Genomic DNA, 15,641 nt, shown 5'->3' on the forward strand with positions numbered 1-15,641 from the left:
AGTGCTGCTCATATTTGCACTCACTATTCATCACAAAGTGTTGCTCTTTTTAGTACTCCCTGTTCATCACAAAGTACTATGTCTTGGTACTCCCTATTCATCACAAAGTGCCTTGATCTATCCTAGTCTTCCCTAGAGGACCTTCTTGAGTGTATCCTCTCAGCAACTTATCCAATCAACATCGTATGTTCATCACAGAACTGCCGATTTGCCCTAGAAGACATAAATGCACATTCATGACACAGACGCGCCTTGACATTTTTTGATCTTGTTTGACATACCTAAAATGAATTTATTGTGCTACCTAGCATGCATTAATGACAATATTTATTGCAACAAAGTACAAGGAGGTTTTGTGGTACTTTCCGGCTCTCCTGCCTCTGCTGGCCTCTGAAATCGGCGAATGTGATCAAATCTGTGAACCAATGCCATCACTGCTGACTGCTGCTACTCTATTCTCTCTCTGCACTCTGATCTCTTGGATGTGTGGATGACAATGAGGATGTTTTCCCCTCATGGTCTATCTTATAGACTACCCTAGCCCTAGTCTCCCGAGTCTGTCTTCATTATCCCGTGACTCTGTCACTCTATCCTATCTGGTCAGTCCATTCTAACCTTTCTTTCTTATTGAGAGATTGTCTGCAATCTTTTCAGACATTTTCATCCAATCTCTCGAGAGGGCATATCATTCCCATCTTGGGGCAACTTTGTATCAGTTCATATCATCTTCTTTGAAACAACGCGACAAGCTGCATTGTCTCAAAGAGGGGCAAAATGTAGACACCTAAAATTGTCATGTCTAATTAAATAAATATTTTATTTATTTAATTATTTGAGCCTAATTCTTCTATTAAATAAATAGATCCTTATTTATTTAATTAATTCATTTATCCTCTTCTAGCCTTATTTCTCATTTAAATAAATACATTTATTTATTTAAATTATCCTTTTTCCTAAATTAAATAAATATTTTATTTATTTAATTGATCCCACTTCTTTATTAATTAATTAAATAAATCTTTATTTATTTAATTAATTCATTAGCCTTTCCTACCTATGACACATGTCATTCATCTCTTAATTCCTACACTACCTACCCTTTCATTATTTTATTATTTCTTTTACCTACCCTCTAATCATAGCCGACCATTTATCTTTTACACCTCTTAATCTTATCCCTCCATTTCTTATAGTGTCTTCTATATAAGGAGATGCTTCCTTCATTATCAACCCTAATCAATATATGCATCCTAATCAATTGACTACCTCACTATGCATTCAGCCTCGACTACGCTTTTGAAAGTTTTCATATGCGATCAAGCCTACTTGCAACCACATTTCCGTTCTTTGTTGAGCTCTTGTGCACACATAAAATCTGAGAGAAAATATATCAAGCAAGATCAATGGAGATAGGAAGAATGGAGATCCAAAACCCTATTGGGCATGTGATGGTATAATGTTTGTGATTTCATTTGATTTGCATTGTCTTAGGTAATCTTCATATGTTATGGTGGATCTTTGTTGTTGTTAGGCTAGGGTTTTGTGATTGAATTCATTTAGCCTTTCAACATTGTTTTATCCATTTTCACCATATACAGGAAGAAACCCAAGATTTGAGAGGGTCATAGGATGAAACCCTTTTGATTCCAAAGGGAATTCTTATTCAAAAAGTGTAATAGAGATGCAACAAGTTATAGTTTTAGCTTCTTTTGGTTTGACTCAAGTTTGCAGGAATGATATTTCAATTTTTTTTGGTTTTGTAGTAGCTTTCTATGTGTAGTAGATGGTTTCAAATTATATGACACTCCCATTAGCTATATCTTCCTCTGTAAAAATTAGGAGTATTTTGTGGTATTTTTGAGTATTTGATGTAGTGAAAAACTATCCATTTGTTATGTAATGGTGTGATTATCATTTTCAGATTTTTTTGAAGATTTATGAATGTTTAAATTACTATAGTAACAACATCTAATGTTGAAAAATATGAATGAATATTATATGATATAGGCTATGTTTCATAATTGCCTTTTTTTGTGCATTTTGGTGAAATCGAAAGATTAAAATTTGATTGTTCGATGTGAAAATTAATGTAGTTAATGAAATTTGGTAAATAAATATGATATGGTACAAAAATGGTTTGTATCATTATTGTCATTCTATATTGATTTTCCAAAAAAAAAAAATATTTGAGAGGTTTTCAATCGCTTGTCTTAGGAAATTGCTAATTTTAGACCTTACCAACATAAGAAAAAATCAAGTGTTTTTTAGGAGTAGAATAAGTTTTCATTTTTTAGATCTTCTTATTATTACAAATATTTTATTTAGATCATTACAATAGTGCAACAAGATGGCACAAAAAAATCATGTTTGATGTTAAAACTCAAACACTAGGACTCTAAAGCATGTGATGATGGTTTTGTCATTGGATATGAGGCTAAGTCATCTCATACAAATGTATCCACTCATCTAGAGTGGTTGATAAAGAATAAATTTGATCCAAAATGCCTTATGATAAAACATATCTCCTTGGATATTATTTTCCTTTGTATATTCTTCTTCTAGGTAATTGTATGTGGAAAAAGAAAGCATTGTTATGTATTGAACTTTAAATGTGTTTGAAAATAGATGGCATAAGATCAAGCCTTTGTACTCTAATAACAATGATCTAATTTTGGTTTGAGAGTTATAGGTTAACCTTGTGTGGATAAATAAGGTTATGAAGGAACACAAGTAGAAATAGGTGTGTATTCATTTGATGCTTAACATGAGGAATATTTATAAAAGAAGTATGCAATGAGATGACAAAGCAATTGACTAGTGTGAAGAATATGTTTACGTTCATTGCTATTGTGTGAATTTGAATAATTATTACAAAGGTTATGGAGAGAAATTATATTCATATGATTAAGAAAAAACATATGCCTAATTTTCCAAGGTACCTTAAAGAGGTAGAACCTATTATAATAGTAGTTTTGGAAGGTTGTCGACACAACACTATAGAATATGTTCTAGATTATGAGCTAGAAACCAATCTTCCTAAACTATGTATGAAGGCTATTTTCATACAATGTATATTAGTGAAAAATACAAATAAAAGGCTAATAGATGTCATGCATGTATTGTGTGTTTTCCATATTGCCAAGGTTTAGCTAGGTGTGAAACCCATATTGTTGAGGCTTAGCTAGGTGTGGAACCCATATGCCACCAATTGTTTGGACCAATCATGTGGAGTAGATGTAGCCAAGTTATGAATGTGAATGGAGCCCAAGTAATTGTATTAATGTAGATGCGTGTGTTTCTGATGTGCAAGTACACACAATATAGAGATATTGGTGTGGGAGATGGAAATTTTATTGTAAAAGGTAAAGTAGACTTCTAAATTTATATGGAATAATTATAGAGACACATGTATGCATGGTCTTCTTACACTTTTTTGTGTAGGGCTATTGAAATTTATGTCTTCATGCTTATGTGAGGTATATTCATAGAAAATGTGTGTACAAGAGAATATTGCAACATGGAACCTATGTTGATTTTGTTCTAATGTGTATAAATTATGAGTTTGAAAAAAATTCAAGAAAAATCATTTATCAAGATACATTCATACAATTTTGGGTAGTTATTAGTAGAAAATGAATCCAATAGAGAACTATTGTAGATCCCTAGTTAGAATAAGAAGATTGAGAAGAGTTAGCAAGAACCTACTCTTCATAACCTTCCCTATCTCTAAGGTACTTGACATGGTAGGCAAGATCCTTGAACTCTCTCAATCGCAATTAGAAATATGGTAAAAAATGTTATAGAGAACATAGACATTATAGAAACATGTTTTCCATGTCCTTTCCTAGTTGTACATAGAATTTGAAATTTCTATGACCTAAACCCTTAGAAAATTTATTCTAGGATCCTTCTAATGGTAGTTGAAGTTGCAAGGAGGAGTTTATTGTGGTTACTATTATGTGCCAATAAATATAGTGCTAAGACTAGCAATCTAATGTTAGGATTTTGAAAAGGTTGTCAACAAATATTGTTAGGACATATTACATTAACTATGATTAGTTGTGCCAAGTGGCCAATAGTTTGAATCTTGATGGAAGGCTAGGAGACTTAAAGAAGATAAAAAGAATTTTAATGAACTTGAGGAATTATGTTAATGGTTATGAACTTTTAAAACAATATTGTGTGAAATCCCCTATGTATGATATCTTGATAAAAATATTGCATTATGAATCATGGGTTGCTTCCTCGGTCCTTTGAACCTCTACTAAGTTGATTGTTGGGCTGATTGTTTTGAGGATTTGGCACTAGGATAAAGAGGAGCTACTAATCACATTAGAAACTTTGTAATAATGAGACTCTGAGCAGTGTAATTAAATTATGTTGAGTTGTCACTAGTACTTCCTTATTGTAATTTTAAGAAGAATATATGTAATTTATTATAATGTACTCACATAATTTGAATCAAAAAAATAGAATTTGTTTTATTACAAAACATAACAAATCTAAGACACGTGATAACCAAGAAAAAATAAATTTCAATCACTTTTTTCTTCAAACATACTCAATTACAATTACATCAAAAGTCCCCTTGAAAAAACAAACTTACTTTTCAAATGATATATAATTATAAAAATCCTCTTCTTCCCCCACACATATCACAAGATCTTTTCACAAAGATTGTTAACTGGCAAATGTTGATTCTGGAAACAATGTACACAACCTCGATTCCTTGTCAGAAGACTTAAGTCGAAATGTTAGCTTATGAAACAATGTACATAACCTTGATTCCATAAAACATCCATGGACTTACACCCCTTTTTGTGACTTATGCAATAAGATAGCGACCATTTAAACCCTATTATTTAAAAGCTCCTGAAGCTTATCTAGATTCGTGCCTCAAATTGAGAAGTTTCCCCATTATAATACCTAATGGAACCGACTGATGCATGTAACAAAGAACTTTAGGTAATATATTAATTGATCTTTGCTGGTTTAGAGAGAGCATATTGGTCATGCATTTCAAATCAGATCAGACACGCGTTTGAACCATATTATTTTACGTGAACATGGGAAGAGGGAATGAACTAAGACCCAATCCCTTTGAAGCTTATATAATAATACCCATTATCTAGAAAAGTTCGCCACAGAATGATTTGGTCTTTTTACCAAACTTCAAGGATGTCTAAGCGAAATTTTAGCTTATGAATTGATTCACAGGGCTTTTTCTTTCATTTTCTTGGACCGACATAAGTTCCACAGAGATTGAGGAGTGAATTATTAGCTTCTACACAGACAACGGTGTGATTTACTAACTGCTACACGGATAAGGGTATGATTTATTCTTTCCATGGTAGCTTGAACTTCATAGTAAAACTTTTGCAGAGTTTGAAGATAAAAAAAGTTTCAATAAGTTCTAACTTCGACATAAATTAAGGTATGATTTAGTGGTGTTTGGATTTCACGGGAAAACTTTTACAGAGTTTCAAGACCAAATGATGGCTGCAAACTTTGCAGTTTGATGATTGGAGAACATCAAGCTGCTCTCGTTATTTTGTTTTTGATGAAATGTAGCCATTTCATTGAAGAATCTCAAAGATCGCCTCTTGTTCCACCAACTCTAGGTTTATTCCACAGTTCATAACAGTAGGATGATTCTTTGCTTGGTTATAGGAACTATACAAAGATCGCTCTTGTTCTACCAACTCTAGGTTTATTCTAGAAAGACCTGTATTTGTTCTTCTATGAATGTTTCAGACATCCATTAATGGGCTGTAGAAATTAAAGAGCATAATTTCTTACATTATGATAAAGAATTGCAGATGAAGATTCTTTGATTGGGTGTAGGAATTATACAAAGAGAACTCTTGTTCCACCAACTTCAGGTTTATTCTGAGTAGGAGCAAGCTTATAGAATTGATCTGTATTTGTTTTTCTAAGGATTTTTCAGACACCCATTATTGGGATGGGTAAATTAAAGGGCATGAATTCTTTCTAATATTATGATAAGAAACTGGAGATGACTTTTTTTGGGGGGGTTTGGATGTGGGAATTACACAAAGATCGCTTTAGTTCCACTAACTCTAGACTTGTATCTACTTTCTCTGGATGTTTGAAACATCCACTACTGGAATGAAGAGATTAATTGAATCCTTACATTATGATAAACAATTGTATATGGTAATTCTTTGCTTGGATGTAGGAATTATAGAAAAATATCTCTTATACCACCAACTCTAAACTTATTCCATGGTCCATGTTATTGAAATGTAGAAAACAAAGAGCATGAATTCTTAGATTGTGATAAAGAATCGCATATGGATGTTATGTAGAAAACTTTTGCATAATTTCAAGATGTTGAAAACTTTGCGGTTTGATGATTGGCGAGCATCAAGGTGCTCTCGTCATTCTTCTTTTGATGAAATGTTCCATTGCATTGAAGAGTCTCAAAGATCGCCTCTTTGTTCCACCAACTCTAGGTGTATTCCACAGTCCATCTAGTACGAAAAAGCTTCAAAGAAACATCTGTATTTACTTTTCTATGGATGTTAGAGACATCCATTATTAGGATGTAGAAATTAAAAAGCATGAATTGCAGATGATGATTCTTTGCTTGGATTTAGGAATTATACAAAGATCACTCTTCTTCCACCAACTCTAGGTCTATTCTTAGTAGGACAATAGACCTGTGTTTACTTTTCTAGGGTTGTTTCAGACATCCATTACTGGGATGTAGAAATTAAACAGAATGAACTTTTCTAGGGTTGTTTCAGACATCCATTACTGGGATGTAGAAATTAAACAGAATGAATTTTTACAATATGATAAAGAATTGCAGATGAAGATTCTTTGCTTGTATGACATCCATTATTGGGATATGGAAATTAAAAAGAATGAATTTTTACATTATGAAGGAATTATACAAAAATCACTCTTATTCCACCAACTCTAGGTTTATTCTTAATAGAATAAAACTTCTACAACGACCTGTATTTGTTTTTCTATGGATGAACCTCTGACATCCACTATTGGGATGGAGATATTAAAAGCCTGAATTGGATATAAAACTTATACAAAGATGACTCTAGAAAGACCTGTATTTATTTTTCTATGGATGTTGCAGACACTCATTATTATTGGGATGTAGAAATTAAAGAGCATGAACTCTTACATTATGATAAAGAATTGCAGATGACGATTCTTTGTTTTCATGTAGGTATTATACAAAGATGGTTCTTATTCCACTAATTCCAAGTTTATTCAGGATAAAACTTCTTGAAAGATCTGTACTTACTTTCTATGGATGTTTCAAATTTCATTACTAAGAGCCTGAATTCTTACATTATGAAAAAGAAATGCAGATGGCAATCCTTTGCTTGGATGTATGAGTTATAGAAAGATTGCTAGAAATTAAAATTCAAAGAGCATGAATCGTTAGGTTATGATAAAAAATTACAAATGGCGATTCTTTGCTTGTATGAGAGGATAAAGCCTCCTGTATTTACTTTTGTATGGATGTTTATGACATCCATTATTGGGATGTAGAAATTAAAGAGCGTGAATTCATACATTATCATAAAGGATTGCAGATGATGATTCTGTGCTTGGATGTAGGAATTATAGAGAATGAATTCATACGTACTGATGAATGATGGATCAAAAATCAATTGGGTGGGATTCTATGATCAAAAATCAATCAGATGGGTTTTTCTAAAGCTATAAAATGGATATAGTAACAAGAATTTGGTTATACTGAGATCTTGGAGTACTGCGCTGGATAGAGTTCTATGATCAGATTTTGAACCTAGTTTGTTTTAGATAGAACATCCACATGTCCAATATTAGATCACATTTGATGAAGCCGTAGAGATAATTATATGATGATTTTGTGTATAAGTTTTCTACTTGAACTGTCTCTGTACTTATAACAGTGCAACTAAATTATCTCTCTGCATATTTTGCAGAGTTTATGTAATAGCTGCCCTTGAAGGAACATGGTGAAGGTAAAGGGTGAAGAGAGAATCAAAGAGCATCCATACAGAGGCATCAGGAAAAGGCCATGGGGTAAATGGGCAGCAGAAATTAGAGACTCCATTAAAGGAATGAGAGTCTGGCTTGGCACCTTTAACACTCCAGAGGAGGCTGCAAGAGCTTATGATGCAGCAGCTAGGAAGGTGGGAAGACAAAACACAAAGCTCAACTTCCCAGACAAGGAAGAAATCAAAAATCAAAATACCCACATCCACTCTTCAAATAAGATGTCAATCAACAACTCTTCTATGATGTCAAAACCAAATGTTATTACTCAGGCCTGCAGCTCCATATCAAAAAATGCATGCAACCAGGTTAATGAAGGGATGATCCATGCTGCAGATGTATCAAGTAATGAAAATTTCATGAACCCTTTGGATAATGATTCAGAATGGTTTAATGATATCATTACTAATGTGCCTGAGGGAATTTGGGAGGGCTTGCCAATTATGGGAAATGCTGTGGATTTTGAAGAAGAGGAGTTTGACCTAGATTTGTGGAGTTATGATTATATGGATCTCTGAGCTGGTAACCTAGAGCTTTCTGTTATACTCTTTGTATACTTGTTTCATATGGTTGTTTCTGGAACCTGTGGGTATGTGAGACTGATTTATGGATATTATACGTAGAAAGTCTTAGATATTCCTATTAAAAAAAATGAGCTGGTGATGTGCACTGTATATATATCTTAATCAAAGCACTTTGATCTTGTGAAGAATCCAAGTCCTCTTTGTCTTTTTCTTTGCACGGGTTCTGTTATAAAATTCAAAGCAGGTTGATCATTAGAGGACTTTGAAAATTCTATATATATGTTATTTTTGCTTAAGGCCTCTTGAGAAAAGTATCACTCTTCGTATTACATTGTGGATGTCATTTAAGCCACAGTAGTTTGGTGGCCATATTTTAATATTACTACCTTACGCCATTTGATATTCCATTCTTTGTATAAACAAAGAAATGTTTTCTACTCTAAAAAATTACCAAGGGTTTTTTTTAAATAATTTTTATGGGTAATTAGGTTAATTAAAATAATATAATATTCACAATCAATTCTAAAATAAGGAGTTGAGGTTAAAAATTAAGTATTTAAATATAATGATAATAAATAATAGAATAAAATAGAAGTGTTTTGTTTGCAGGATGATGGATATTTTGTTATATGCAATTCAAGAAATTGAGTAGTCCCATCAAACTCAAAAATGGTTAATGCTATGTTTAACTTTAATACCATACTTACAGTCTTAATATGAGAACTTTATAGCCTTAAATATTTTGTGTGTTTGAACTATGTACTTCTAGTCTTCGTATTCTAGTTTGCTTCTATATACTAAGAAATGGTTGTGCTAAAAGTTGCTATTGGAACATGTTATTCTAAGGAAGGAGAGTCAACTAGTTTCCCACCTTGCACCTTAGCAAATCCCTTAATCATTTTAATCATTGGCAAGTTCAAAGACACAATATGCAAAATGCAAACTCCTATCCTTATAACTCTAATCTTAGTACAATACTCTTTCAAAATGATCTATTGATTAAATGATGTATTCAAATATACTACGATTAATATTATAAATGACAAAATAAGATAGCATTGCTTAGTTTTATATATGATTATGGATGTTTATTCCAAATCAGGCTTATAATATCAAATAGGTGTGACTATGTATGCCCAATAGTATATAATATAGAATGAACTTTGTTTAGTTTCAAACTTGCACTTTTGGCCCTCGTTTAAAAATTTCTATACTTGAATCTCTTTTGTAGATTTAAACCTTTTGTGTATCCTTGAACTATGTATATATGAGGTTCACATTTGTGTTACCCTATTTGAAAATAATGGTACCTAAAATCACCAGTGGAATATACTATGCTGGGAGGGAATGTCTACTTGATCAATTTAATTAGTTTGACAAATTTGAAGATATGCCAAGTAAAATACAAATGTGCATGTATATCCTTATGACTATAAATGTTGATGTGATGCTATTTGTAAATGATATATTAATAAAATATTAAATTAGTGATGGATTATCGAAAATGACTTAGGGATCTTGTCTTTTTATACAATATTGTAACATTCAAATTTGAATAATTCATGTGTGAGTTAACTTGAGAAGTGACTTGTTTGGAGTAGATAAACTTTAGACCATTATTAAATTTTATTTTTGAAAAAAAATCTAAAGCTACACTTGTAGTTCTAATCTAGACACAAGGAAACGTGTACATTCCTGCCTAGGCTGAGGGTCACACCAATAATTTCAAATAAATTTCAAGGTTACACATATAGTCTTGAATCAATATTGAAAAAAAGAAAAATAAGAATGAAATAAAAATTCACTAGAGAATGGTACTTAAGTTTAAATCAAGTACAAACTAAATACCATTTTCTACATAGAAATACTCCATTTAAACATTAAACTAGTAAAAATAGTAAAAATCATGAGGGATACACTTTTACCTCTACACACTTTCATAATCCAAATCATAAAAGGAAATGATTATTAAATTCTTATTGAACAATTAATTGAGATTTTGTTTTGTTAATATTTAACTTACAAATAACTATTTTTTATGATAATGAATTTTTATAAATAAATATTTTAATTACATTCAAAATATCTGGAAAAAAAGATCTTTAAAACTAATAACTAATATATAGATATTAATATTGTATCAAGATAAAAATTCAAATATTAATTTGTTGTGACAATTAATTATTCATTATCATGTATACACAAACTCAAATTAAAATCCTCGAAAGAGGCTCGACACAAATGTAGTACCATCATCCCTAAAAGAATCTCCGAAGATGATGCTCTCCTCCTCAAAGCCAGGATCTCTATACAAGAAATTGTTGATGCCATTAAAGCCCTCAATATAATAAGGCCCCAGGCCCCGATGGTCTCCCTGCGGAGTTCTACAAAGCCAATCTTGAATGGGTCACGCATGACCTCTATGACATATACAATGAAGCTCTTGACAATGGCACCCTAGGGGAATTCATAAATAAAGGTATTGTTAAACTCATCCCTAAAGAAGGAGACAAAGCACTCATTAAGAACTAGAGGCCAATCACCCTCCTCAACGTCTCCTATAAAATCCTTGCCAAAGCCTTAGCTACCCGCCTTGAAAAGATTCTTCCAAAATTCATTTGCTCTACCCAAACTGGATTCATTAAAGGCAGATACATATTGGAAAACCCAAGTCACTAGTTGGGAATCCACGGAATGGGCCAGAACCTCTAACCAGGATGCTGCCATGTTCCTTGTGGACTTTGAAAAAGCCTATGACAGAGTCGAGTGGGATTTCATCCTCATGATGCTCCGAGCTTTTGGCTTCCCCAATGAGTTCTGTGACTACATCCAAATTCTCCTCAAAGATGCTTCCACCATGATTGAAGTTAATGGAACCCTATCCCAACCTATTCCTCTCTCTAGATCCATAAGGCAAGGCTACCCTCTTGCCCTTGCTCTGTTTGTTATTGCCTCAGATGCCCTCTTTTATCTCCTTAGAGATGATACTCTATCTCCTAGAGTCCATGGCATCGTGCTGTCGGATGACTCTGAACTGCTGAATATCCAATTTGCTGATGATACCTCTCTTTTCCTGGAGCTCTCTAGGCAAAACATCGATTCCCTCAACCTAAAAATTGACACCTTTGGTAAAGCCTCTGGAGCCAGGATCTCCAGCTCCAAATCTATTTTACTTGGTTGGAAGGATGAACCTCCAGACTGGCTACAGCAAGACAGGTACTCATGGGGAGGACCCAACATGATTGTCAAGTATCTCAATACCCCCTTCTCTATTTCTCCCTCTCTTCGAGACATGTGGACCTGGGTTAAGGGGGAAATTGATAAGAAGCTCAACAAGTGGGATAATAGGATCCTCTCCCTAGCAAGTAGGGTTCAAGTATGTCAAAAAATCCTCTCCTCGTACAGTATCTACTACTCTTTGGTTTGGATGTTCAACAATTATCAAATTTATGAAATTGAAAAGGCTATCAGACGCTTCCTCTGGTCTGATGGTAAGGGCAAAAGAAAGGCCCATGCGATGAAATGGGCCTGGTGCCACTTAGACAAAAAACTTGGAGGTTTGGGCCTTAAGGATCTTAAGTTGCAAGGAATCTCCCTTGCTGCCAAATGGATATTTCATGCACTAGATGGGAAAGAACCTTGGAAGATTCTTATCAGAAACAACATTCAAAATGGATTCCCCAAGGCTACCAAATCATGGAAAGCCCTCCCACTCAGTGATCTACTTGCTGGAAGTTTCTCAGTGTCTGTCCAAGGCACTTGGGTCTTTAAGTCCATCTGGAAAGCCTGGGAGTATGTGCATAGACTTATTTGCAACTCTAGCATTGACTGTGATAACACTATACATGGTGAAAGGTCAATATGGTGGAACCTCCACCATAATTCTAAGCCACTGGCCTTAACCCAAGGTTGTTCTGCTAGATTTTGGCATAACAAGGGGATCAAGTTTCTTATAGATATCTTGGAAAATGACAACCTCATCACCTGGGAGGAACTTAGTAGTAAATTTAATCTCCCTACTTCGCATAAGCGGACCTACAATATGATTAGGAATGCATGTAACACCCTCAATCTTCCTAAGAATACTCATGTTGACACCCACAGGTACCTCTCATTCCTTTGGAAGGATGGCTCCCCCCTCCCAAAAATTAAATCCAAAGTTATCTACAACTTGCTTAACCAGGACACCTTTGTGATCAACCATGTCAACACCCTATGGAATGTCCACCATAGCCCCACCACTTGGTATAAAACCTTTGAGAACCTTTGGAAATCCCCCATCCCCCCTAAGATCAAGTGTTTCAGATGGAAACTCTTACTAGATAGATTGCCTATTAGGAATAATGTAGCTACATATGATCTCTGTTCTGTCTGCGATAAACCTGAGTCCACTCGGCACATCTTCCTTGACTGCCCTTTCGCTAGGGAGATCTGGTTAATGTTTGGAATATCCATTACTGAGCATGTCTTCACTTATGATATAGTTACTGGTTTCGTCCATAATCTTAAAAAGGATGCTAACTTAATTTGGCAAATTTTGTCTTCTTTTATCCTTTGGTTTATTTGGAAACTCAGAAATGAGGAGAAGTTCCAAGGTAATGCTAGGGAACTTACTGGTTTTAAAAAAAAAAATCACACACTATAAAATTGTTGTGCAGGTTTGCTTCTTGATGAATGTTGAACGAAACAAACTCCTGTAGTTCCTCAAAGAAGGCCGAGCCACCATGTTTATATACAAGATGCAAGATGAGTATGAATGGGCAAGGATCACAGAAAATCAAACCACCTTTGAGAGTGCAGTTAAGAAACTGATTAAAGAACTTCAAGATACCAGAGCTCCCCCCTTCAACAGGGTTGACATATGCATACAAATCATGGAAAGGAAGAAGGTGGTCTGGATGGAAGGACCACAGGGGTGGACCACGTGGTTGGAAGACCAGGATGAAATCCTCCTCTAGTTCCTTATGGCAGCAAGCACAACTTTATTTTGGAGTTTTCTTTTAGTGCATTGTATATGACACTCATCTAGTTCTTTTTGGTTTCACTGTTGAGGCCTTGCCTCCCCTGAACTCATCTGTATAACCATCTTTTTGGTCTCTCGATTTATAATATAAAAAAAAAAATTTAAAATCCTAATATTAAATATAAATTTTTAAAGTAAAGAAAAAATAAATTAATTATATTTTTATATTTTTATAAAGGAAGGTAAAATTTTCTTAATTCTAAATTAAACTAATCCAAGAAGTTGCATACATATAAGCATAAATATTATAGATTAATAGATGATTATCACAAGTGTGATTAATTCAAAATTAAATATTAATTTAGGAAATCAAATGTGCATAGATGTATTTTTTTTCAGTTTAATGAAAGAAAAAAATTAATGTGGGATGAAATTGATCTATTTTTCCATTGGAAGTGTATCTTCTCTATCTATTTTACACCTCAAATTTTGTGCAAGACCTATATTTATGTTGGAATCAAGTTTGTGGCTCTACAACACTTCTATGGGAGTGGATCTAATCTAGTAATCTAATCATATATGTTGTGCACTGAACTACTCTCTAGTTAAATAATGTCTACCCTTCCCTAGTGATTGGATATTTTTAAAAATATATTAGAGGTTATTGGAACACTTGTCCACATATTCTCCTAGGTCAACCCTTAAAAAAAGAATGCATTTATAATATTTAAAGAATTGGTAATAGTAAATCAATAGATTGTCCTCGATAATGGTGTTAAAACTTATGAATGTTGTTGTTTTAATGTGCCAAATCAAATTTCTCATCTGATAATCATTCATTGAATGCTCAAGTGGTAGGATAAGAAAGGATATTCCAAGATGTGAAATTATTACAATCGGATGCATTTAAATGTATGGATATAATTAGAATCCATGCAAAGGTGTATTTAATTAACTCACAATGATTAGTGGAATTGGTGGGAGGACTAAATCATAGAATAATGAATCATTGTAGGGTGTAATAAAAGTAGAATGCATGGGACAATATATAGAAATGAATAAGGTATGGATAAATATATGAGAATGTGTATAAACTAGCATAGATGAAGGTTGCGGTAATGAGTCAATATTTGCATAAGCTTATGCCATTTTCAAATTTGTTACTATATGATGTAAGACCATCCAGGGGTGTAAGAGAAATCTTGCATGACTCAAAAAAAAGATTACTTAAATATTTCTGATGTTCTCAAAAAAGTCCTAAAAGCACTAAAATTACCAGATTTTTACATTAAACAATTTTGTATTTCAGCATGTAGAGACTTGAATTTTTTTTCCAAAAGCTTTAAAATTGTAAAATTGACCTAGAGTAAAAATATTAGCGAGAGATCATTTGCAGATAGTGATATACTAATATTTAAAGGTTCAAAAATTATATATAAAATTTAACTTGAGTTTAGGGCATTTAAATGATCAAATGGGACCTTGATGAATGTCTAATCAATTTTTACTTTAGGAGAATAATGGAATTTATTACTCCAGGATCTTCATTAAAAAAAAATGAGCTCAATCAAACATGTGCTTGGGTCAAAAGTTATGACTCTCAGAAGTTGAACTACTTTTACAAGAGAAATTGAATTTTGAATGTGTAATGTGTTGCAATTTATTGAATGTTGCAGGTCATATTTTTATTATATAAGTAGTCATATTTTTAATAAATAAAACAATATTTTCAGTTGTTTTTAAAATGTGTTTTTGTGTTTTTTTAGCTAAACCCCATCGCTATATTAATCCATTATCTCAAAATAGGCATGAAGAATTTGTATTTGTATGTAAATTTTACAATTTCATTTTAAATTCCCCCTCTTTGATGGATGTGTAGATATTATAATTAAAATGTAACTCAAAGTATTTAGCCATCATATAAACATGCATGTAGAGTGAATATTTTGACATAAAAGTGTATCTAAGTCTATCTAAAGTAATGGATCCTATTGTATGTCACCTTGTAAGTCCATCTTTTGCATGCTTCCTACATGAGACTAAAAAAATAATGAAAAATGTGTAATGAGTATATTTTATCTCGCAAGTAGAAAATAGGAAAAATACAAGATTTCTTAAGT

The 15,641-nt window shown here is 33.1% G+C and overlaps 1 protein-coding gene across 1 annotated transcript; it reads left to right on the forward strand.

Annotated features, from left to right (window-relative positions):
- Nucleotides 1-4,924: 4,924 nt before the first annotated feature.
- On the forward strand, nt 4,925-8,769 carry LOC131077944 (ethylene-responsive transcription factor RAP2-2). Its single transcript, XM_058015544.2, has 2 exons — nt 4,925-5,329; nt 7,962-8,769. Exon 2 carries the CDS (start codon nt 7,992-7,994, stop codon nt 8,550-8,552), a length of 561 nt encoding a protein of 186 aa, XP_057871527.2. The 5' UTR covers nt 4,925-5,329; nt 7,962-7,991; the 3' UTR covers nt 8,553-8,769.
- The last annotated feature ends 6,872 nt before the right edge of the window (nt 8,770-15,641 follow it).

The sequence above is a fragment of the Cryptomeria japonica genome, chromosome 5 (assembly GCF_030272615.1).
Source record: "Cryptomeria japonica chromosome 5, Sugi_1.0, whole genome shotgun sequence".
Lineage (NCBI taxonomy): Eukaryota > Viridiplantae > Streptophyta > Pinopsida > Cupressales > Cupressaceae > Cryptomeria > Cryptomeria japonica.

Excerpts from the sequence above, each read along its gene's own strand:
- LOC131077944 (XM_058015544.2), top strand. The coding sequence starts at position 7,992 with ATGGTGAAGGTAAAGGGTGAAGAGAGAATCAAAGAGCATCCATACAGA.